This window comes from Macaca nemestrina, chromosome 7 (assembly GCF_043159975.1).
Source record: "Macaca nemestrina isolate mMacNem1 chromosome 7, mMacNem.hap1, whole genome shotgun sequence".
Lineage (NCBI taxonomy): Eukaryota > Metazoa > Chordata > Mammalia > Primates > Cercopithecidae > Macaca > Macaca nemestrina.
Window position 1 is genome coordinate 81,591,484 of NC_092131.1, and position 24,544 is coordinate 81,616,027.

Consider the following 24,544-nt stretch of genomic DNA (forward strand, 5'->3'; position numbering starts at 1 on the left):
GATACAAGCTCTGGTACCTTGGATTTTATAATCTAATAGTGGTAATACATTTAAATGTCTAGCATGTTTTCTGTGGAAGCACTCTTAATCTCTCTGAACTGTATTTACTGGCCAGACCAATGTTCATTTTTGAGGACACTTTTATCAGAATTAAGATGCAAGAAAGAAACAACCTTGTAAAATACCATAAGGTAAAATTTTGCACATCTGGTTGGGAACATTTCAATATTTTTCATGATCTCTAGCATCTCCACCAAATTCTCAAAACAAAATAAAACAGAACGATGAAACTCAGAAAATTAAATGTCTATGCCAAGTAGTCTACCCCAGAGGCTGGATAATATGTGTTATGAAATAAAATAAAAGATATTTTGGTGATCTCAGCCTTTTGGGAGGCCCAGAAGGATCAACTGAAGCCAGGAGTTTGAAACCAGCCTGGGCACCACAGTGAGACACCACCTCTCTCTCTCTATATATATATATAAAAAAAAAGAAAGAGAGAAAAGAAAATTACATTAACCAGGTATGGTGGTATGCCTGTGGTCCCCATTACTTGGAAAGCTGAAGTGAGAGGACCACTTGAGCCCAATAATTCGAGGCTCCAGTGGGCCATGACTGTGCCACTGCTCCAGTCAGCCAGAGTGAAAGAGCAAAAACTTTTCTCTAAAAAAATAAAATAATAAAAAAGATATTTCCAATTTTTAGGTAATGCAACTCCAGAAAGCTTGGAATCTCTACTCTAAGGTAGAGAATTTTATTTTCTTGTCTTACTGCAGCTGCTGTAGGACAAAGCTGCCATGGACAAAACATATTATTTTCTACCCTACCATTCACCTGAGACTTCATGGTGGAAAGAGTACAAGTATACATCACGATAATTTCCTGCTTCAATAGTTCCATATATCTCTTTCAGAATTAAATATATTTTAAGAAGGGAGGGAACAAACAGCAAAGAAATCTCTAGTTTAAGTAAACTGTTTATTAATCTTCTAAGTATTGTCATCTTTGGCTAGTTGGTAATTGAACAATAGTTTTTAAACTACTGTATGTGACTTCCTAGTACTTTGCAGAAGAGCCTCTGGGATTCTGCATACTTTGGATTTAAATTTTTGAGTTTTGAGTAAAAATACTTTTATCATTTCAAAGTCATGTTAAGAGTGTATGTCATAAACCTCATTTTAACATGTTAAAAGCAGGATGCAGTGGCTCACATCTGTAATCCCAGCACTTTGGGAGGCCCAGGCAAGAGGATCACTTGAGGCTCAAAGTTTGAGACCAGTCTGGGCAACATAGTGAGATCCCAGCTCTATAAAATTAAAAGAAAATTAGCTGGGTTTGGTAGTACACCTATAGTTCTAGCTAATTGGGAGGCTGAAGCTGCAATGAGATACGATAATGATTGCACTCTAGTCTGGGAGCCAGGGCAAGACTTAACCTCTAAGGGGAAAAAAAAAAGAAAGGTGGCTCACGCCTGTAATCCCAGCACTTTGGGAGGCCGAGACGGGCAGATCACGAGGTCAGGAGATGGAGACCATCCTGGCTAACACGGTGAAAGCCCGCCTCTACTAAAATACAAAAAAAATTAACCAGGCATGGTGGTGGGCGCCTGTAGTCCCAGCTACTTGGGAGGCTGAGGCAGGAGAATGGCGTGAACCCGGGAGGTGGAGCTTGCAGTGAGCTGAGATCGCGCCATTGCACTCCAGTCTGGGCGACAGAGCGAGACTCCGTCTCAAAAACAAAACAAAACAAAACAAACAAACAAAACAAAACAAAACAAAACAAAAAAAAGCAAAAAAAAAAAAAAGGATTTTGTAACTTCTTATTTTTATTGAAAAAGGGGGTTCTATTTAAACCATAACACATCTATCTAATTTAACTTTTATCTTCAGTGTTTGTTGAATGTCTAAATAGCTTTCTTTGTGTTAGGGTGAAATATTTGAGGAATTTTAACTATTAATAATGGTGCTTATTAAATATTCCATTTAATTGGTATTCAAATTTAAATGGAATACTTTCCTCTGTATTTTCTCCGCAAAAAATATATAACCCAATGCTTGTCCTTGTCTTTATTTGGACATTATACCAATCAAAGGTGGACATTTACTCACTTCAGAAAGCTTAAGGATCTAAAACTATAAAAATGTACAAATTCCAATAAACATACTTTTAAAACAGGATGCTAAATTTGGGTGACAAGGAATCCAAAGCCTTTTTTATTAATCCAGAGGAAAAATTTATTTTCATTCTATATTAACAGTCCTAACAAATGGGATAAACATATTCACTGAAATTGCAGGTAGACAACATAATGAGTGAAGTAACCCATTAGAAGTGTGAGTGGTAGGAATCAGTTCAAGGCCCAGAGCCTATGCCCTGACTAAACAGACAGCTGCTATTCAGCTTTGGCAAGCACTGCTACATGTGAATGTGGAACCAGAGTTCCTAGATTATGTGAATTTTCATAAGGGCACTGAAAACAATATTTTTTAAATATAAAATCTACCTATGTTTAAATATTAGCTCTCAAGATGGAGACAGTGCTGGTAAAATAAAACAAGGCAGCCAGCCTGTAACCTATCAACTGTATAAATCTAACTCCCTCAAAATTGCTTCTACCTCAAAATTGCCTTGGCAAAACAATTTGGATCAACAGAATGATACATTTTGGCCTCTATGTAATTGATTCTGGCTTTCAATTATTTCAAATAATTTTATTTTATATGTATCACAGGGACATATTAATATTTGTCTGCATTATGAAAGAATATATTCAATATCTAAATCTACATAAAGATTCCAGCATCACACATTATGTGTAAGTCACTTAAGTATTTACAAATTTTTTGATAAATATCTATTTCAATATACTTTATTCTTTCATTGACCGCCAATAATATATTAAAATTAATATATTATTGTAAGTTAGTATTCTCCCATAAAGCAATAGATTTCAACTTAACTCTTCAATTCCTCAGAAAAGAATTAGAGATAAAATTTCCTTGACTTCTTACCCATATTTCATAATATTTTCAAATTACTGTTATAGAAAGTCAGAACTATAAGTATTCTCAAAACGGTTTAATAAACTCCTTTATATTATAGATGAATAAGATCCCAAAAGGTGAAGTGCTTGTCCAATGTCACAGAGATAGTCAACAAAATGGCTGAGAATGCAAAGACCATAAAGTTAAGACATAGCATTTAATATTCCAAATTGAGTTACGAAAAGATTGAAATACATCTTTTCAGAAAGACCATGTTGGAAAATATACTATATAGAGAATGTTAAAATATATACAACTGGTATAGATACAGACATCCCTGAGTGAACTTTACTAGGAAGTCTTTAAAAGGGAGGTCTACTGAAATAACTTTTTAATTTAGGTCTATGAGGTCTGCTGAAATAACTTTGCCCTTATTTTCACTGGATATCTCCCAGTATTTTGGTTATTATTATATATATTGGTAGAGCAGTTTTCAAGTTGTTAACCTAAAACAAAAGAACTCTAGATGGGTACTGTTTGTGAGCATTTGGGGAATTTCAGAAAGGCCTGTGGTGGTAGACAGAACTAGTGTCCTTAACTTCAGTAGTAATTAAACTCAGAATCTGTCATTCATCTCAGCTTTGCAAATAAGCTGAGAAATTCAGAGATTTCTCATTGACAGAGAAATGGGAATTTACTGGGCAGTTCAATAGAAAAGGGGTTTTAGAAACTGTAAAAGATGAGAACTCTGCTTCTGGCTGTCAGAAGAGCTGACAGGATTCAGAAGGGTTCCAGCAGGGAATGATGGCATTTTCTGTCAGAATCACAGAGCTGCTTGAGAGACCAGGACTGGATATTAATGTAGCCAGTGTGAATTTGCTCCACATACTAAGTTGCATGCTTTGTGTTCTAAAAAAGACTCAAATCATATTTCGAATTCCCTCTCTTTAGAGTAGAAAAAAAAATTATACTTTTTGTATTTAATGAAGGGGACTCTTTTTCTCCCTAGAGATATCCAAGGATTTAGTGGAGTTGTAGTCAGTACCTGTTCAGAAATTGAATGTAAGGATGAGGATATGGGCTGGTCTTTACTTAATGGCAATTGTATCTTTACCATTAATCCTTATGCTACATGATGGTGTTATTGAGGCTAGTCTTCTACTATATGTTGGGCACTGGTCTACTGACAGGCTCATTAACTCCACCATGGTAACAGCACTTGCTGAATATATGCTCAGCCACAAACACCTATAGCACTGCTCTGTAGTTGCAATGCTAGGAGGCTGGTCTTTTCCAGCATGTAGGACTAGCTTCACAACCAATTAGTAAAAATAATTCAGACAAAGGATGAGCTAAGTAGGTGAGAGGTAAAAACGAGATCATGGGATCGGGGTGTGATGAAGGGTTGTGCTAACAAAATATGCAATCTTTGGGATTGGTTGAGGGAATATAGGACCATGTCTATGACTTACATAATTGGTTTAAAGTATACAAACTATATAGATTGAAACTGGGGTTGAGGAGGGAGAGCTGGAAATAAATTTGCAAATAAAACTGAGAGACTTATTACCTAGATGTGGGGATATCCCAAGTCTATCTCCAGCTAACAAAACTTGGATAGGCATGCTGCCTTGGCATATTTGAAGTAAGAAATAGGAAGCATGCCTTGGTGTTTCATAAACACGTATTAACTAAGCCAATTCATGGATACATTTTAGTTGTTAGTATATAGGAAAGAGATTAAATTTTAATTTTTCTGTGCTTTCCATTTTTTGTTAGTTTGTACCTAATTTCTATTTTAAAAATTCCTATCTTTCCTTAGTTTAAGAGGCAAAATGTTTTCTTAGACCAAAGGCCAGGCATAAGAGAAATGTGAGTTGTTGTGTAGTTTAGTATGGTGGGAGTAACTTTCATTTTGGCTTTGCATTTTAGAAAGAGCTAATAGAACACGGAGGTGAAAATGTAGAATGGAAAAGTTCGGAACACTTAAAATATTTATCCTTTGTCATCCCAGGCTTTTTCCTTATGTAGGGTAGCAGGACTTCTGGGGAACAGAGTATAAAGAGGGTATATAAAACTATATATCAGAATCCTCCTATGAGTGTCCAAGAATTTTTAGAGGCTCTGGAACATACCATTCATATAGACATGAATAACGTTATTCAAGATAAAAGAGAATCTTACTATCTTTTTTTCATCTTTATTCTCCATTTTTTGTCTTCCTCCCCTAGTACCAATAAAAACCTTTTCTAAATCTTAATTTAGAAATAGAGTATGCTAAAAGAGCAAAGAAAGAAGAAAATAAAAGGAAAATAAAAGAAATAGAGTATGCTAATATTCAAGTCATTAATAAGTTATAACTACTGTATACTAGACTCTGATACCTTCCATAACTCATAAGAATAGTTAACATTGTACTGGAACAACTGGATTTCCACATGCAAATAAATGAAATGGGATCTCTGCCTCATATCATATACAAAAATTAACTCGAAATAAATCAACGACCTAGCTATAAGATCTAAAATCATAAAACTGTTAGAAAGATACAGGAGTAAATCTTCATAACATTAAATTTGGCAATGGAATCTTAGATGTGATATGAAAAGCAAAACAAAAGAAAAATAAGTAGGACTATTAAAATTAATAACTTTTATATATCAAAGGATATCATCAAGAAAATGAAAAGACATTTAAATTTGGAGAAAATATTTGCAAATCCTATATCCAACAGGACACTAATATTCAGAACATGTAAAGAATACTCACATCTGAACAACAAAAAGTCAAAAGCCCAATTTAAAAATGGGCAAATAACTTGAATAGATATTTTTCAATGAAAATATACAAGTGGCCAATAAACACATAAACACATTTTAAAATGCTCAACATCATTAGTGACTAAGGAAATAAAAATCAAAATCCATAGAGATCCCACTTCACACCTACTACTATAGTTATAAAAACAAAAACAAAACAAAAACAAGTGTTAATGATGGATGGACAGAAATTGGAATTCTTGTACATTGTTGATAGGAATGTAAAATGATGCTGCTTCTGTGTAAAACAGTTTGTTCTTCAAAAAGTTAAACATAGGATTACCACATGACCCAGCATTTCCCCTGAGTATGTATATATCCCCCAAAATTGAAAATAGACATTTACAAAGATGTTTGCATACCAATGTTCCCTGTAATATTATTCATAATGGCTAAAGGGTAGAAACAACTCAAGTGTTCATCAACGTATATAAACAGTTAAACAAAAACATGATATTACCTATGATGGAAAGTTATTCAGCCATAATGAGAAATGAAGTTCTTCCATTTGCTACAACATGGATGAACCTTGCAAACATCATGCTAACTGAAACAAACAAGGCACAAATTTGCAAGTATTGGATGATTCCACTTGTATGAAATATCAAGAACTGGCAAATTTGTCTGCATGAAGGGAAAATGAGGAGTTATAACTTAAAGGGTAGATATTTTTATTAGAGGTGATAAAAGGTTTTGGAAATAGAAAGTGGTGAAGATTGCATAACATTGTGAATATAATAATGCCACTGAATTGTACACTTAAAAGTGGTTAAAATGGCAAATTTTATGGTATACATATTTTGTCACAATAAAAAGAGAATACCATAGCTAACATTTAGCAAACATTTAAAATATGCCAAGCTCAGTTATAAGCAAGCACTATTACATTAACCCATTTGATCTTCATAACCCTAATACATAATATTAGGATTACGCCTACTGCTATACCAAACAGCCCCCAAAATTTTAGTAGCTTAACATAGTAGATATTCCCCCTCCCCGCTTTGCATACTAGTCCAATGAAGGCATTTTTGGTCATAGGCAGCCTTCTTTCATATTATGGTTCAGGGACTAGTAGCCTTATTTATTGTTTACTACTTCCAGCTGATTGAAATATTATGAAGGGGAAAATATTATGAAGAAAATATTATGAAGAAGACACAATAATTTCTTTAAAACCATGAGCCTTTAGTAGTGTACAGCAATTCAACTTCCATTCTCTTAGTGAGAAATAGTCATGTGGTCATACCTGAATGCATGGGAAGCTCAGAAACTTAGTGCCTGACCAGGCAGCCATCCTTCATTACACTGTGCAAGGGAAAGTATAAATTTTGATAGATTGCTTATTTTCTGTAGCAAAGGCAGGTGACATTATTCTGATTTTACAGGTGAAAAAACTGAGCCACAAAGGGTGGACATCTTTCCCAAGGTCACATGGTAGGTAAGAGGACAATACACAAACCCAGATAATCTTATTTGACGGTGTATACTTAATTACTACACCCTACTACCTCATGCTACAAAAGCTTTTCTACGAAATGGTAATGGTATATAATACTGCTTCTCATCTTCATCTTTCTGACATCTCCCTAATTCATCCTTCTTCTTCAAATATGAAATGAGTGAAGAAATAATCTTTCAAGAATTTCCACAAATGCATTACTAACGCATCACGAGGATATATATTTTGTGTTCAATGAAAACATATTTATTGTATTTATCTGGCCATTCTACAATGATAGAAGAAAGAATACTACATACACATACACACACAAAATGCTTCTGTTTAGCTTTTAATTCCTGTCAAAATATTATTTAACGAAAAGTATTAATATTTTCTTTAATAAATTATGTGTTTTACATTAGGTGTAACCTTTATAAACATGTTAAATTCTTGTCCTAAATACTTGTATCACAGTATAATCTCTTTGTAGAGAATAAATTATTAGAGGATTCTGGAAAGATGGTGCAGCGTATTGGGGGGAGTTGCATTTTTTTTTTACTCAGGTAAAATTCAGATAACATGAAATTAGCTATTAACCTTTTTAAGGTATACCACAATTCATTGGTACTTTTTACATTCACAATGCTGTGTAACTGTTACCTCTATCCAGTTCTAAGGCATGTGGATCATTCCAAAAAGAAGACTTAAATCCATTAAGCAGTCATTTCCCATATGCCACTTCCCCAAGCCCCTAGAATCAGTCCTTCTGTCTTTATGGATTTATCTATTCTATATGTTTCATGTTAATGGAATCATGTATTATGTGACCTTTTGAATCTGACTTCACTTAACATAATAGTTTTGAGGTTCATTCATGTTGTAGCACGTGTAAGTTCTTAAGTCCTCTTTATGGTTCAATGATTTCGAAGTGGATGACTATCACATTTTGCTTATTCCCTCATTAGTTGATGGAGATTTTGGTTATTTCCACTTTTGGGCTATTGTAATACTGTTATATGAATTTATGTAAAAGTATTTGTTTGAAAACCTGCTTTAAATTATTTTGTGTGTATATCTAGGAATGGAATGGCTAAGTCATATGAGAATTCTATGTTTAACTTTTTAGGGAACTACCAAAGAGGATGGCTAGAATACACAGGGTAGCAATGTACTGAGAGAAAAGAGCTCCACAAAAAGAAAACTTTAGAAATCTGAACGAGTCCCTTTGAGTCTTCAGCTAAGTACTAATCAGCACATGCAATGGAGAAAACTACTTAAGGATTAGAGGTGACAGCACCTGGTGCTCACACAGATCTGGAAATTGTTCTTGTTCCCACCACCCACAGTGGAAAACCTCATAATTCATTATGCCTCAGCTGTAGTATTCAGAGGATATTCCCTCAGTTATACAGCAAAACTAGCCCATTATTAAATGGTGATCTGGTCCCACCTAATAAAGCTTAGAAGACCCCCAAATTCCACTTTCTAAAGAACCACATCCCTTGAGAAAGCTCAAGAATATTTATAGGAACACAGAAATATCCAGCATCTAACAAGATAAAATTCACAACAACTGGTATCTTATAAAAAATTACATGTAGAAAAGCAGGACAATTTGATCCATGTTAAAGAGAAAAAGGAAATAGCCAAAATCATACCAGAAATGACACATGGCAGAATCAATAAATAATGATAATTTTTTGTTTAACTGTCTTCCATGAGCTCAAGAAGGTGGAGGATTTATTGAACATATTAAGTAGATTCTTGGAAGGTATAGAAAAGACCCAAACTTAACTTTTCACATGAAAACTATATGTTTAATGTTTCTGAGATAGGTAGTGTATTCAATTTACTTGATCTTTATGAGTAGAAAATTCTAGGTCTAGTGAATACACAAATTTTGATAATTTGACTAGAATTATCAAAATAAAGTCATGGCTGCTGTATTAGTTCATTTTCATACTGCTATACAGAATTGCCCGAGACTGGGTAACTTATAAAGAAAACAGGTTTAGTTGACTCACAGTTCAGCGTAGTTGGGGAGGCCTCAAAAAACATACAATCATGGTGGAAGGTGAAGGGGAAGCAAGGCACCTTCTTCACAAGGCAGCAGGAAGGAGAAGTGCTGAGTGAAGGGGAGAAAAGCCCCTTATAAAACCATCAGATCGCGTGAGAACTCACAGTTACAAGAACAGCATGGGAAAAACAGTCCTCATTACTCAGTTGCCTCCACCTGGTCTCTCCCTTGACACATGGGGATTATGAGAGTGTGGGAATTACAATTCAAGATGACATTTTGGTGGAGACACAAAGGCAAACTGTATTAGCTCCTGTGAAATTCTGGACAAACCCTGAAAGTTTGTACCTGGAAGGAAGTATTTAAGGAGTTAGTTACCAAAGTGACTAGTTCCTCTTGAAAGCTGGAGACTCCAAGCACATTTGGGCCTGCAATTTCTCTCCACTCCCCCTCTATCTTCCTGACACTGAGTTTGCTTAGTCAGTGCCCACAATTGTGTAGTCCAGTTCCCTTACTATTACTCTGTTACTATGTATCTACATTAAAAAATAAAAATTAAAAATATGTGTATATATCTATTGGCTCTATTTCTCTGGTTTCTCTAGTTGAAACTTGATTGATGTATACCTAAAAAGATTTGAGACACACCAGGCAGTTGCAATACATGTATTTTATTAGGGGAGAGGTTTGAACAAAATGTAAAGTAACTTTATAAGACCGTCAAGGAAATTTAAATACAGATCAGATATTTGGTGATATTAAGGAGTTTTGTTAATTATTCTCCATCTAATAATAGTATTTTAGTTTTTCAAAAAAGTATATAATACTTTTGAAGAAAAATGATGTGACAGAATTTGCTTCAAAGTATCCTGAGGTAAGGGTTACAAAGGAAACAAGTTGGGTCAGTTGATAGTTTTGAATGTGGATATATGGTACCTTTTTGAATATATTCCAAATTTTCTATAATGAGAAGGTAAAATGAAAAACTAATTTTTTTTTACTAATTTTTCTACCGCTATTACAGAATTAGAACAGCTCAGTTTCTTTTAGTCTCCCTCATTCTATCATACAAATAAACACACATACACACACACACACACACACACACACCCTCTGTATATATACATATGCACATATACATTCACATGTAAATGGTATTTTTTAATAAGTAAGCTCAATTTGCTCTCAATTATATGAAATGATACATGGATACAATAATTTATAATTATATTATGTAAATTACACACTCACAACTTAGCATGGTTATGACTACATAGGGAAAACAAAAGATTAAATATTAAGGCAAAATCTAGGAGTGATTATGTTTTTCACATCCCAATAGTTTATGGTAATGCATTTTTTAAAATATACAAGGATGCCAGTTTGTTATTGTACTTATAAACACGAATAATCTTGTTATAACTTTTTATTATTTGACCTGTAATAAACATTTGAAATAGCAAACTACATTAGAAAGGAGCTTGACCAGAGGCATTAAAAGCTTATCAAGAAGTCAAGAAATACTATTGGTTATTTGAGTAGTAGGAAGTAAACAGATAAGAAATCTGAATAATCCATAATGCAAACTATTCCCTGATGCCATCTGTGTGTTTACTATTTATCATTTGAAGCTGTATTTCATAATATTTATAACATCTCATTTATTATTTCTTCAATTCACTGCATCTTCCTATATATAGTACTTTTCAATGAAGGAGCTATCCTATCAAAATGATTGTTTCCATGTTTACATGTGAAAAGATACATTAAAAAATTTATATTCTATCAATTCCTATGTCCATTTTTGATCTCTGGCCTTAGCTCTAGCTAAGAACATCATGAAAGGTAGAAGATGTGATGACGTACTAATTTATTACACCACAACGATGGCATAAGAGTGAACTGTGATAAATATTTCTACTATTTACACAAAGAGGAATTGCAACGTCAGGTACTCTTATGAATCCACAAGATCTTATGGTTAAAATGGAAAGGTCTACAACAAAAAGTCATAGCTCTTGAGTATTATTAGGGTGACCATATAATAATCTAAGTTAGGACAATTTTGAGGGTATTAACAATTGTTCTGGGACATCTGGCATAAGCCAGGACCATCTGGGGGCAATTGGACTTGGAGTCACTCTAGGCTTTATCAGAATACAGTATATATGGTATACAGCCCAAGTGATTTAAACTTGGTTGACAAAACATATAAATACTAGTGAATTATTGCTTTGTTAGTCTACTTTTGTAGTTCTTTTTAAAGATTTTTTTTTCTTATCCTTTTATATCTTAACCTCTTTATCTTTCATTGTTTTACTCCAGAAATTTTTCACATCCGAATGGTTTAAAAGATACAACTATCACATTTTGAATCGTGGTTCCAAGTAAATTTATTTTCAACTGTAGATTTTAATAAGTATTATTGTTTTTAAAATGCAAAATTAAAGACAATAAGTATATTGAATATATTCTTTATATTAATCTTGTTTTCCTTTGTATTTATTTTTCACTGTGCCTAATGGTGCATCTTCAAAATGTGTACTGCCAACTCTTTTAAAAATACATGGTAAGGTACATAGTATGTACTTTGATTTTGATAATATTCTTTGTTAGATTCTACAAATAGTAGAAAAAATACTATTTTTTTTTTCAAGAAAAAGAAACTGACATAGCATTTATCAAGTCTCCTGTTATATAGATGGGAAAATTAAAATTCAGAGAAGTTAAGCTACTGTAAGTCACAAAGTTAGTGTGTGGAAGAGTCACAACCAGATCATCAATTCAAGGTTCCCTTTTTAACTATTTTGAAATAATTTTAGACTTAAAAAGGAGTTGCAAATATAGTAGAAGTTCTCCTGTACCCTTCACCCAGCTTCCCCTAATGTTTACATAACCATTATACAATTATTATGAAGTAATATTAGTTCAGATTTATTGCCTTTAAGTCAAGTGTGTAAAGTATTAAATGATATGTTTCATAATATTTAGAAAAAGTGCTAGAAAAATTAATGATCCATTAGAAACCAGGGAAGCATATTCAGTGCCAAAGAATTTAGTATTCTTTCTAATCCTAACATATCTATTAGGATGACATGTTTACAAATGGAATATTAAGATTTGAGGACTTTGAGATAGTATAGAACACATTTATGTCTCTATATAAATTAGTGTGAGCTTTCATACTTTTATAAACATATCCACCAATAGAGAATTTATTATTATTATTGAGTACAGAAACATAAAAACTGTTTAATTTTTAACAAGTTAAAGTTCAATAAATAATTTTTCCATTAGTGAAATCTTAGAAAATTATTTCTAATCAATATGTATCCATATGTCTATTTAGAGAACTTGTTATAAAAGAATTGAGATAGGTCATGTATCTTTTGGATTATATTGCCTCCTATTTTCTTTGTGCTACATTAAACAGTAACAACAACAACAATAACAACAACAAAATCAGAATACTGATTCTTCATAACTTATATCTTAAAAAACTAAAAATTTGTTTGTGAAGAGCCCAGAGAAAACAAATTATTCAGGCTTTTTACACTCAGTGCTTGATTACAATATTTGAATTATAGAAATTATAAAGCCTTCTTTTTTTAGTACTTTCAGTTTTCCAAATTATTTCATTATCCTTACTATTTGATTCCTAAAAATACCTTGTATTAACAGTCTTCTTATTTTCTTTTTCCCTAAATTTAGGTCGATACTTCTAACAAACTGGTAGAGCCTCACTCATATGTCTATGCTCTATCATTTTCATGCCCACTGCCCTGATTTTCCATCACCGTGGGGATGTTCTGACACCAGGAAGTGGTAATGCCCCAGCGTTTCCAGCCTGTGTAGGGGCAGAGCAGACTCCAGTGGCCAGAGAAAGTGCTCAGAAAAAGATGCAGTGCTCGCAGTTGAAGACTGGCCAGCATGAACTGAGTTAAGGCCACTAGGAATAGATCTCGACCAATGGCTGAAGGGAGCTAGTATATATAAACCTCAGCTTTCTCACACTTCCAGTGGGATAGTTCTAGGGCTAGTGTTTTAAACTGGCTTCAAGAAAATCACAGTGAGATTAAAAACAATGACAACTTGCTTGGTAATTTAAACTTTTTTTTTTTTTTTTTTTTTTTTTTGCTTTCCTTCCTTTCCCTGCCTCACTTCCCATGTCCTACTGTTCTTCCTGAAATTATTTCCAAAATACACTACTTGCACTTGAATCTTTAAGTCAGGGTCTACTTCTGGTGAGACACAAATTCAGAAAATGTTTTCCCAAAGCATTCAAGAGACATTCAAGTAGTGGGAGTATTTATGTTTTGTATTATGTTTTGAGTAAGTAACAGGATCGATTGTAGGAAAAGCAGGAGCATGGAGACAAAGTGAGAGTAGGGTTATCTGTGGATATCAACTATCTGTCTTTTGTCTTGAAAGCCAATCATTGTTCCTGAAAATAGAAAATCTTATGTCTATGTTACTTAGTCTGAAACAGGAAGAAAAAAAACTCTCTCAATAAAAGACAATAAAGACCAGGGATTTTGTTCTTTATCTTAATATCATTTTCTATCATGGTTGCTTATATTTGTAACTAACACAAGTTGTAGGCTGTCTTAAGGTGTTATAAATATTATTAAATTAGTAGAGCTGAATTGCTTTGTTAATTAAAAAATAAAATTGTATTTCTTTTGGGAGAAGTAAACGGTCAAATGCTTCTATTATATTTTTAAAAAGTATATTCTAACAGTTTATTTGTAGCATAAAAGGTATATCATACCAAATATTAATAAACTGAGATCTACTATACATTTTTATTTATTCAGTTTTATTAGCTGGTACAAAATGCAGAAAACAAAGGGTAAAATGTTTGTTATGTCCATTTAATCAGAATTATAGAGACATGCAATAAGAATGATGTAGAAGTATAATTAAAAAAATACTAAAAAATGGAAGGTTAATTAGAATGTATTCTCTGATAATCTTCATTGTCCAAATTACTAATAGTTCGTAGCTGACTGATACTTTGATGTCTGACTAGGTCTTGGGATAGTCTCTGTGATTCCTGGCATATCATACCTAAGTTACCATTCATCATCCCACCCACATTAAAAATTATATCTACCATTTGTGGGCCCCATGGAGCGATAGGTATAACTATTTAAACATTAAGTCTGAAGAAAGAAATAAGAGAAGGGTCAAATAAATACTACAATAATACAGTGTGACTTTTATGTAATAGCATGTATCTATAAAGCAATTTAACTTATAAGCTCTTTTTCAACTTAACTGATGCATGGCAATGACAAAGATTTTCTAAACTATGTTAGAAATATTTTATTTTTAGAGATTTGTTAAACTAAGGTTTTCCAATTCTAACTTCAGTCTTTCACCAGTTCAAAATTACATTCTACTGAATACTTTGCTCAGGCTTTAATGTAATATGTTTGAATTATCTGTCCTTCAACTATCTTTGTCCACTGTCGTTTACTATTTTAAAACAAATCTAGTGCTAAATATCAGCCCTTTTGTAATTTTTCATTTAAAAATGTCCTTACATAATTTTATACACTGAACACTTTGTACAACGTCTGGCATCAGCCTTTTACTATCTTGAATGCCACATACTCATCCCAAACCCTTTTTCCTCATCACAGTTCCATTTGTACCCAATTGTATATTTAATTCCTCTTTATTTTGGTCATGAAGGCTATATGGTGGTTTCCTATTACATTACACATCAGATGAAAATTTTGGACTTTGGTTAATAGACCTTTTCCAATATGCACTAACTTACCTGCTTTCCTTTTCTTTCAGCTCTCAGCATACCTTCTTCACTGATAGAGGCAAACGTTTTTTCCGTAGTCCAGATGAACTTTTAGTTCCAAACTAAACGCTATTCTCTTTCTCATTCAGTGGACTGATACCTCTCATTGCATAAAAAGCACCAGAAATCCCAATGCCTCCTAGATGATTCTTCCAATAAGGACGCTATGAGGAGCGTTAGTATTCCTTGCTATTGCCTATTTAATCTATCAGGAATTAAATTTTATTCTATTCACTTTGGTTATTGCTTTAGGTATGCATATATTCTTTGTTAGAATATCATAATTACAGTGAAGTTCCTTCTTATGCTAGCTTAGTATGAAAGCCATCTTTCTGGTTCAATTGTTGTAGTGGAAAGTATAGGGAACGAATATCTTCATTCTACAAATCTAGTGAATATGTTTATCCTTTTTACAGCTTAGAATACATTGCCACAGTCTCTCTCGTTTGACTCCCAAGAATGGTGGAAATTGGTTGGAGTCTCAGTCCCTGTTTTGAGTGGGAGGGAATCCGGAGCTCTAATGTATTGCAACATTTAAGAGAGCAGCCTTGCAGTCAGGAAGACCTGAGTTTGAAATTACTACAGTGTTTAGAGCTGTGTAACTTTGGGTAAATTTCTAATATCTTTAAACCTAAACTACCTCATAAAATGGGTACAGTAATAACTACGCGACATACTGCATGTAATTGACACAGCATGCAAAGTGGTTTGCCACGTGGTAAGCACTTAATAAATGGCAACACGTTAAGGGATTTGCCCAAGATACACTTGTAGAACAGCCTACAAGGACGGGAAACCAAGAAAGATTTCAGACTCCGAAGCCCATGCTTTTCTACCACCCTGCTTCCTAGAACACTGAGTTAATTAGACTACTAACTTGATGAATGACCTTGAGCAAAATACTTCACCGAGTCAGTTTACTCATCTGTAAAATGAGGGACTTGATTTAGATAATGCCTAATGTCCTTTCAGAGTCTATTCCAGCTGCATTAGATGTTTTATTCGGTGTTGTAGGGTTGACGTTCAGGTCCGTGATATGTCCAAGATCTGTATAATCATAAGCTGTGCACATGGCAATGAATTTTATTCCGACACTCGTATTTCTGTGTGCACACTCAGCTGTTGCCTGTCTTTAGTCTGCCTACCAGCGCCTTTTGAAGGGAAGACCCACACCTAGCTTTATTTATTTATATCCTGGCTTGTTCCCCAAAGGATTTATGGTGGCGAGTGACACTCTAAGTCCCCTAATGGTGCCACACAGTGCGATTATGAAATCCTCTTTGGATGAAACCATCCCGTAGAAAATCGCGGATGAGTGAGATGCTAACTAATTAATGTCTTTCACCCAACTCTTAAAAATAAAAACTAATGCACCTAGCTAGAAGTCCTGGAAGCATACAGTGCAGGCTCTCACTCCAGCTCTGACGCTGTCCCACCCGTTGTCAACGGTCACTCGAATGCCCTTCTTAGACCAGCCAAAATTATCGCCGCTCCAGTACCAGCTGGACCAAGATCCCACCCCGCCCCTTCGCAGCCCCTCATCACCCAGGCTTCCTGATTGGGAAGGGGCCCGAAGAACCTTGCTCACATTTCCATTTTATTGGCTGGCACGGCTGTCAGTAATCTCTCCTTCCCGCCTTCTAGCCTAGCGTGTTTCGTGGACCCCTTGGTTTCTGCGACAAGCCGCTTACGTTTGCCTGAGCCGTGTTGCCGGGGACCGGCGACCTTTCACCCCTACCTTCCCACAGGAGCGCCCCGGCCCCCGCTCCCTCCCCAACCGCCGGCGCGCGCCCTCACCGCGCACGCGCTCCCCTCGTGCGCGCACACGCCCGCGCACACACACTCCCTCACCCCCGCCCGCGGTGTTCCCCCTCACCCCCCAGCTGCCCCGTCGGCTGAAGCATCGGCGCTGGGAGGCGGCGGCGCTGCTGAGAGGCAGGGACCCGAGCGCGAAGTGTGTGGGAGTCTACGAACTCAACCCCTCTCTACCCTCCCCTCACAGCCACCCCCCTCCCTCCCCGCCAGCCCCCCCCAACAAGCGGGAGAAATAATGAGCGAGACCGGGCGGCAGCAGCAGCAGCGCCGAGCAGCCCAGGCAACGGCAGAACCGCTCCGGCAGCGGCGGCGGCGGCAGCACCAGCAGCGGGAGCGAGCGCAGCGCTAGCGCGGCGCGGGGACCGCCGCGCTCCTTCCCGGCTCCTGCCCTCCTCTGCCGCTCGCTCCTTTCTCGACATCCACCTCCTTCCCCTCCTCCTGCTCATTCACTCTTTCCCTCACTCTCCCCTCCTCCTCGGCTTCTCCCCGCGCCCCGCCAACCCTCGCGCTCTCCCACTCCCTCTGCCCGTCCTCCCCGGTCCCCTCCTCCCGCTCATTCACTCGCCCCTCTCCCTTCTCCACTCTCTCCCCCTCTCTCCTTTCTTCTTCTTCTTTCACCCTCCGTCTCTCACACCCCCTCCATTCCCCTGTCTCCTTTCTGACACTGCACTGCAGCTGCTCCTCAGCCCTGCCCCCTCCCCAGTGAGAACAAACCAGCAACATTGCTTTTTTTCTTAAAGAGATTTATATTGATCCGATTAAAAAAAAAAAACCTTAAGAAACCCCAAACGCAAAAAAAAAAAAAAAAAAAAAAGAAAAAAGAAAAAAAAAAGGAAAAAGAAAAAAAGAAAAAGAAAAGAAAAAGCCAAAACAAAAGGGAGAACCTTCTCCCGGTAGCAGCGGCAGGAACTGCAAACATGATGGCGGCAGCTCCCATCCAGCAGAACGGGACCCACACTGGGGTTCCCATAGACCTGGACCCGCCGGACTCGCGGAAAAGGCCGCTGGAAGCCCCCCCTGAAGCCGGCAGCACCAAGAGGACCAATACGGGCGGTGGGTATCGCTTCCACCTCCCCGCTGGCCCCATCCCCCGCCGCCCGCCCCTGCCTCCCTCCCTCTCGCCGTCCTCCCTCCCTCCCTCCCGCGGCCCGGACACCTCCAGCCCGAACCCGGCGGCTGCTGCGCCCCTGCCCCGCGCCCCCTCCCCTGCACCTGCCCCGCTCCTAGCTGTCCCCTACACATTTCCATTTCTGTGTTTATCATTCATCAAAATGGCGACCAGTTTTTCGGAATAGACCTATCTTTCCATTTAATCGGTCCAGAGGTTGACCATGTAAATATCCTAGACCTGGGCAAGACGGTCCATTCAGGAGGAGGAGGAGGATGACCCCGGAGTGAGGTGATGGCCGCCCGAAGATGCGCGCTGCGTTTAACAGTCTGATAAAATAAATAAATAAATGGCACTTGGGTAGCGGATTGCGAATGATTGGGGCGCCGGAGAGTTTTTCCTCTCTCCATCCTCTTGCTTTGGGCCACAAGTAGTATGCAAAATCTTGATGAGTGCATGCCCTTACCGCACTTAGATTGTCGGTGCAAATATTTCATTGATTTGTCTTCAGGGGGGTGCATACGAGGTTGGGGGTGTCTGGAACGGTGACTTGTTAGTTAACATCCTGCGCTTCCTTGGAAGATGAGTTTTAACGGGACCGATATCGCTTCTTCATTTGCACTGGAGTCATCTTAACAATGCACCCAATGCATCGAAGCAGAGGTGAATTTATCTCTAGCATATGCATTGTAGACGGATGGGGGTCTTTTGAGTGGCACACCGCAACATTTGGAACATTCATTCACATTAAGAAAGCTGGATTTACCGGGGTGTCTCCTGTATAAGACGTGATCAAGTTGATGGAAATTAAAGTTTGTGGAGTTGGCTTTATTTTCTAAAACATTTCATTTTATTTTTCCTGGTTCTTCGACTCCCTCTCCGTTTTAAAAGTTGTGATTATTTTGGGAAAGGAACATTATCTGTTTTGTCACTTTTAATAGTATTTAATATAAATGACTCCTAAGCTTTTTAGTATTGGCAAAATTCTTCTTAAGGTCCTTTAATTAATGAGCTTAAAGGAGCTCACGGTAGACTAAGAACTGCTAAAGAAATGCACTAGGATTAGTTAGATTTGCCAGTCCACCACACTGAGTTATTTTCTGGCAGTTATTGAAGACTTGGAATACACCCCACAGTTTGAGTGGATTATTTGGTAGGAGAATGGTTGTTTTGCGGACTTTAAGTAGGATATAGGCAATGGCTAATTGTAGTCCTTATGTGTCTGTTAATGACAAATAAATACAGCTCATCACTATTTACAGTCCTGGGCTTTTCTTCTTTTTCAATATGTTAAGTGAAGGTTCGTCATCTTATAAATCTCTGAAGTTTTGTTAAAGGGTCAGTTCATTTCATTTTGCCACAGATAGAATTGGAAGATTTCCATGTTTGGAATAACAACTGGAATTTAGTCACCAGTCTTTACAGTGCTGCAAAATAATAGAATATGTTTATATTTTAATTCCAAGCTTTGAAAGTATAAATCCTATAAAATGGGAAACATTTTGTACATATTTGTTTTTCAGTGTAATTGGCTTATTTTCATTCTCAAAACATGTTTAACTTCGTATTTCCTGCAGTTATATACCCAGTGCTTTAGTTGCTGTTTTTCTCTCTTGAGGGTGGAGAGGGGATACAAAGTTTGAAATACTGTGTTAACCGAGTATATTTCTTTGCATTTTTCAGAAGACGGCCAGTATTTTCTAAAGGTTCTCATACCTAGTTATGCTGCTGGATCTATAATTGGGAAGGGAGGACAGACAATTGTTCAGTTGCAAAAAGAAACTGGAGCCACCATCAAGCTGTCTAAGTCCAAAGATTTTTACCCAGGTAGGTGCAATGGTGAAGAGATTGTTTGATGAGCTCCCTACAGGAAGGAAAGATCTACATGTGTTGTATGCTGTCTTGAAAGAATTTTTAAACAATACTGGAGACTTTATTTAGATATTGCTTTATTGGAGTATGTTGTGGAAAAATTTTCAGATTATTTCTATTGTTGATTATGCCTTTTTCCTATAATTGTTGTAGTGTGTATGTGAATTAGACCAGTTGCAAGATGATTTGGGTATTTCTGAATAATTCTTACTAGCAAAAAAATTCAAAAATTTCAAGATAGAAACCTGGACATCTGGCATCAGGAAATAGGGTTCTTCTGAAGTTTTCAGACATCATTGTAATGACAATTAGCTTAGAGTGAATTCTGAAGAGGGGGTTAGGGAGGCTTCTTAAAGAATGGACCATTTACTTCTGAATCCATTATGTACCTCTTTCTGCTTCATTGCTTTGTTTGTTGGCCTTGGAGTGAAGTAAAGAGGACAAATGTTGCCTCTTCAGATTTTTTTAAATATTTCAGTTTTAATGCAATTGATATAAGTAAATTTATACTGTTATGCAAGAAGTAAAATAATGCTTCAGAATTCATGTTAACTTAAGAGCTAAATTTGATTAAATATGTTGACAGTGTAGTACAGTAACCTACTGGAATATGGGAAGTTTCCTGGGTGGTATAAATTTTTTGATTTTTACTTTCAAGTATGCCTTCTTAAGTGTTAAATAGTTCTGCATGTCCATCTTTTTCTTTTTCTTTTTTATATTTTGCTAATCACTGTATGTATTTTAGGTTTAAGAGAAAAGTCTCTGTAATTGAGTAGTACATTTCCTAGATAAAACATTATCAGCTGATTTGCTTTTATTTAAATCTAGCTTTCTGCGATTTTTTTTAAAGGTTATTTTATCTTTATGGCTATCAAAAACGTTAATTCAGTGCTGAGGGAACCAATACTGCTTTAATTTTTTTTCTTCCTGGTGGAAAAGAAAAGCTGATTTGCTTTCAGTGATCTAATTCAGTAAGAGTTCTTTAATACAGCAAAGACATCTGGCATGAATGTAAGCAGAACATTTGGAGGACTTCTTTTTCATAGCCAATCACTTGGTGTTAGAAACAGACCATTATACTGGATAAGAAGGTTTTAGAATGGTTGAAACTATCATTCAGTTTTATAAATTAAATGTAGTATTTTTTGTAAGCATTAAACTAAAATGTAATATATTAGACATGATGTTCCTCTAAAGTTTGTTTCCTGTGAGTGTAGTTTTGCAGATGGCTGTCCTTGTCTCTGAAACTTCCCTTATGTATTAAGAAAGTTTGCTAACATATTCCCATTCATATATTTAAAAGGTATATTAGGATAAAAGAAAATCAATATGGGATTGTGAAAACCCTTAGTACAAATAAAAGCACTCAAAAGAGCTTGATTGCAGAATTAATAATGTGATAGTTCTAGGAAAAGAGGTGCAATAGTAAATTAAATTCACTGTCAATAGATGAAAATGAAATAGCTTTTTTGCATTATACATGAGGTGGTATCAGATGTGCAGGGATGTTACAGAAAATTAGTGTTTATCAAGGATATTCCAAATAGTAAATTAAATGTCTTTTAATTTGAATATAGTTTATTTTCAGTGGGTTGGAAAGGGTGCACTGAGAATTAGATCTTTTGTTTTTAGTCCACTTAGTTGTACATTTTTTGCTTATTACATTGAAATTGAATATTTTATTTATAGTTCTGAGGCATGTTATTTGTATAGAGCAAGAATATCTGTTGGAAAAAAATGGAAAGCTGGAATGCGTTGAATAAAATTCGAGTGTGTAGTGACGTAACCTGATCAAATGTGAGTTGAAATGTCGGATAAAAGAAGGCTATACTTTGCCGGTAACAGGTGGAAACCAATCATACAGTGTGGAATCAATTTTAAGGATAAAATAAAGCCTTGTAGTTTATAAGAAGCTTAAAGAATTCTGAACAGTTTGTATTAAAATACAATTTTAACCAGATTATTACCTGTTTGGACAGATAATCTCTTTGCTTCAGATAGACTTTAATTTTAATAGTCTTTCTCTTCACACTTGACCACAAGTCTGCAGAATAATTTAAGATCCCGGTATTCTTCAACATAGCCTCTGAGCTCTTTTCAATTTCTCTTACTCAGATGTACGTAAGGGACACTTACCTTGCACATCTCAGATTAACTAAACTGTGATCTTATCACGAAGTTATAAAGAATTTCTTATAGGATTAATGAAATCATTTGGAATCCCATTTTTGTGTCTTTCATACATATATGAAGTTCTTAAAGCTATATATATGTATATTTATGACTGTCGTAATCTACTAGAATAAATATGCGTAGTGTTTATTTCATGAAGCCCTTTTCTGTTTCTTATTTGGTAAGAGAGCATATTTGGGGTAAAGTCTACTTTAGTTGTATAACCTAATGGATTTTCTCAAATTACCCAAGTTTTTAAACAATGTAATTGTGTTTGTAAGGTTTAGTTAAAATACTAGTGTGTTTTCAAAAACTTTCTTCAGGATGTATAACACCGAATACAGACACACTTTGGGGACATTTTAATACATGTTAACTCAAATGATAGGTGCTTTAAAAAATTATAGCCAATATAATTTCCTTGTATGCTTATTTGGTTTTCTTATTTCTTTAGAAAATATCTTAAGCAACCCTGCCTTTATGAGTAATTTTTAAAATTATAGTTGAAATGAAGAAAACATTTTTGTACATTAATTTGACAATTTGTACAGCTGGATATTGCATTGTGTTTTTCAATGTCATGTATTAAATAACAAACGAGAAAATTGTGTGATGAGGAATTGTAAAATGTATTCTTCAATTACTGCAATCAGATAAAATGATCTGCAAGTAGATCATTTTTGCTGTACTACATAATCCATTTATCTATTTCAAAATCAAATCTTACAGAGTACTGACTTAATTCTGGTGGTTTAGGAATATACCTTTTTTCCTTACATGATTAGAGCAAGCCAATTTGATTTACTTATATATCTTTTTATAATTAGTTTATAGCAAGTTACTTTGTAGTAAAAAACAGCTTTCTTGGTTTGAGGAATATATTATTGTATTCCTTTTCAGAATGATGATAGTTTATGTTTATTCTTTTATTTGGCATAATGATATGTTTGGGTTTTGTTAATAAACATACTGATTTTTATCTGTAGAAATTATTTAATGGATGGTTCAGGTAGGTAATCCGAAAAACTTACTGAGTGCATTATTGGTTGGAAATGATAACGGATGTATGCAATAAATATTTTCTTATATTCCTTAGATTTTAGAACATATCATAGTATACTTATTTTTATTCTATTATATGATATTCATTACATCAGTCAAACAGAATCCTTCATTATGGTGTTGGAATCTGTGTCTATTTTACACTGTTTTTGTATTTGTGGTTATAAAACTAGGATCACGTTTAATAAAAAATATTTCATTTTATGGTTCCTAATTTAAAATTTGAACTTATTATTTGTACATTCATTATATTTCAATTTTTCTTACTGTCCAAATTGGGTGGTGCTTTTTAAAAAAAACACAAACCATTATACGTTTTTTTAAATCATAAAAAAGCAGAATGTAAGTGAAATTTTTTATAGGGAAGGAAAGACCCAACATTGCTTTTATTTTGAAAAGGGGAAAATATAGTGGCCAAATCAAACTTTAGAACTAGAATTGTATAATTATGATAATTTTTTGCAAATCAGAGGATATAATGAATTTAAAACATTATTTCTGTTTACATCATTGAAGGAAGAGTGTTATGATATTGGTAGTACATATGAATGTGAATCTCTTACAGCTTCTAAAAGTTGCAGTCTGTACTTTGATCTTAGATGCAAAGAATATTGGACATTTATTGGTATATATGTTAAGGCAAAATTAGTGATAAATAGAACTATAACAAGTAGAGAAAATAAAACAGTGTAATTTCCAACATTGTTGGGTGGGTTTAATAGGATAGTTATCATTACACTAGGTCATACCTTTGATTTTAGTATCTTCAAAGAGTTGCTAAAGTGTTTTTCCTTGAATCTTAAAGTTGTAATGTTTATTTGACACACTACCTATTGTTAGGGTTACTTTTGTGTTTTATCTCTATATCTAGAGTTGAAGGAGAAACATAATCCTTTACTTAAACATTAGTATCTGAAAATTTGCTGTATTTTGGTTTAATTTTTAATACTTTATTTTCTTACTTTAAGCAATACGAAATCTTAACATAGGAAGGAACATTACTGGCATAGCACAATATCTATATTAACATTACAGTTTCCAAAAGATACAATTTTATTCTTATCTTGTATATGCAAATGTTTTGTGGGGTTTTTAGAAAGATAAATTAGCACTAAAATTTTTAGTTGTACATTTTATTTGATTCCTTTTTGTATCATTTTGATATTGATATAGTAAGTTATAAGACATCATTAATTTATAGTGTTGGTGTTTTCATGAATCATATACACAATGTCGCTTTGAAATTTGCTTTTTAATGCTTTCTGGGCTTTGGAAAAATAGCTCATTTAAAATTTGTGTCATTGTAATGAAATCTGTCTAACAACATTGTCTTGCAAATGCTTCCCCAAAGGATTTCAGGAATAGTTTAAACATAGTGAACACATTTGGTGATATAGTTCAATACTTATGTATTGAAGATGTTTCATACAGCA

General features: G+C 35.2%; 1 protein-coding gene and 1 long non-coding RNA gene across 11 annotated transcripts in view; one reads left to right on the forward strand and one right to left on the reverse strand.

Annotated features, from left to right (window-relative positions):
* The window catches only part of LOC105477896 (uncharacterized), a 165,018-nt gene extending 148,193 nt beyond the window's left edge, over positions 1-16,825 (reverse strand). For 3 of the 5 annotated variants that reach the window (XR_984980.3, XR_984983.3, XR_984981.2), the window contains exon 1: positions 16,671-16,824. This is a non-coding gene — a long non-coding RNA (uncharacterized lncRNA). Of the gene's footprint in view, positions 1-16,670 lie in introns of all 5 variants that reach the window. The other 2 variants (XR_011625973.1, XR_011625974.1) reach the window with 1 other exon arrangement.
* Positions 16,826-17,667: 842 nt separating this feature from the next.
* Positions 17,668-24,544, forward strand: part of LOC105477894 (NOVA alternative splicing regulator 1) — a 152,170-nt gene continuing 145,293 nt past the window's right edge. For 4 of the 6 annotated variants that reach the window (XM_011734777.3, XM_011734778.3, XM_011734781.3 and 1 more), the window contains exons 1-2: positions 17,668-17,950; positions 19,689-19,832. In XM_011734777.3, the coding sequence (XP_011733079.1) occupies positions 17,815-17,950; positions 19,689-19,832 (280 nt within the window). In that variant the 5' untranslated portion in view covers positions 17,668-17,814. Of the gene's footprint in view, positions 17,951-18,146; positions 18,669-19,688; positions 19,833-24,544 lie in introns of those variants that run through there. The other 2 variants (XM_071100379.1, XM_011734779.2) reach the window with 2 other exon arrangements.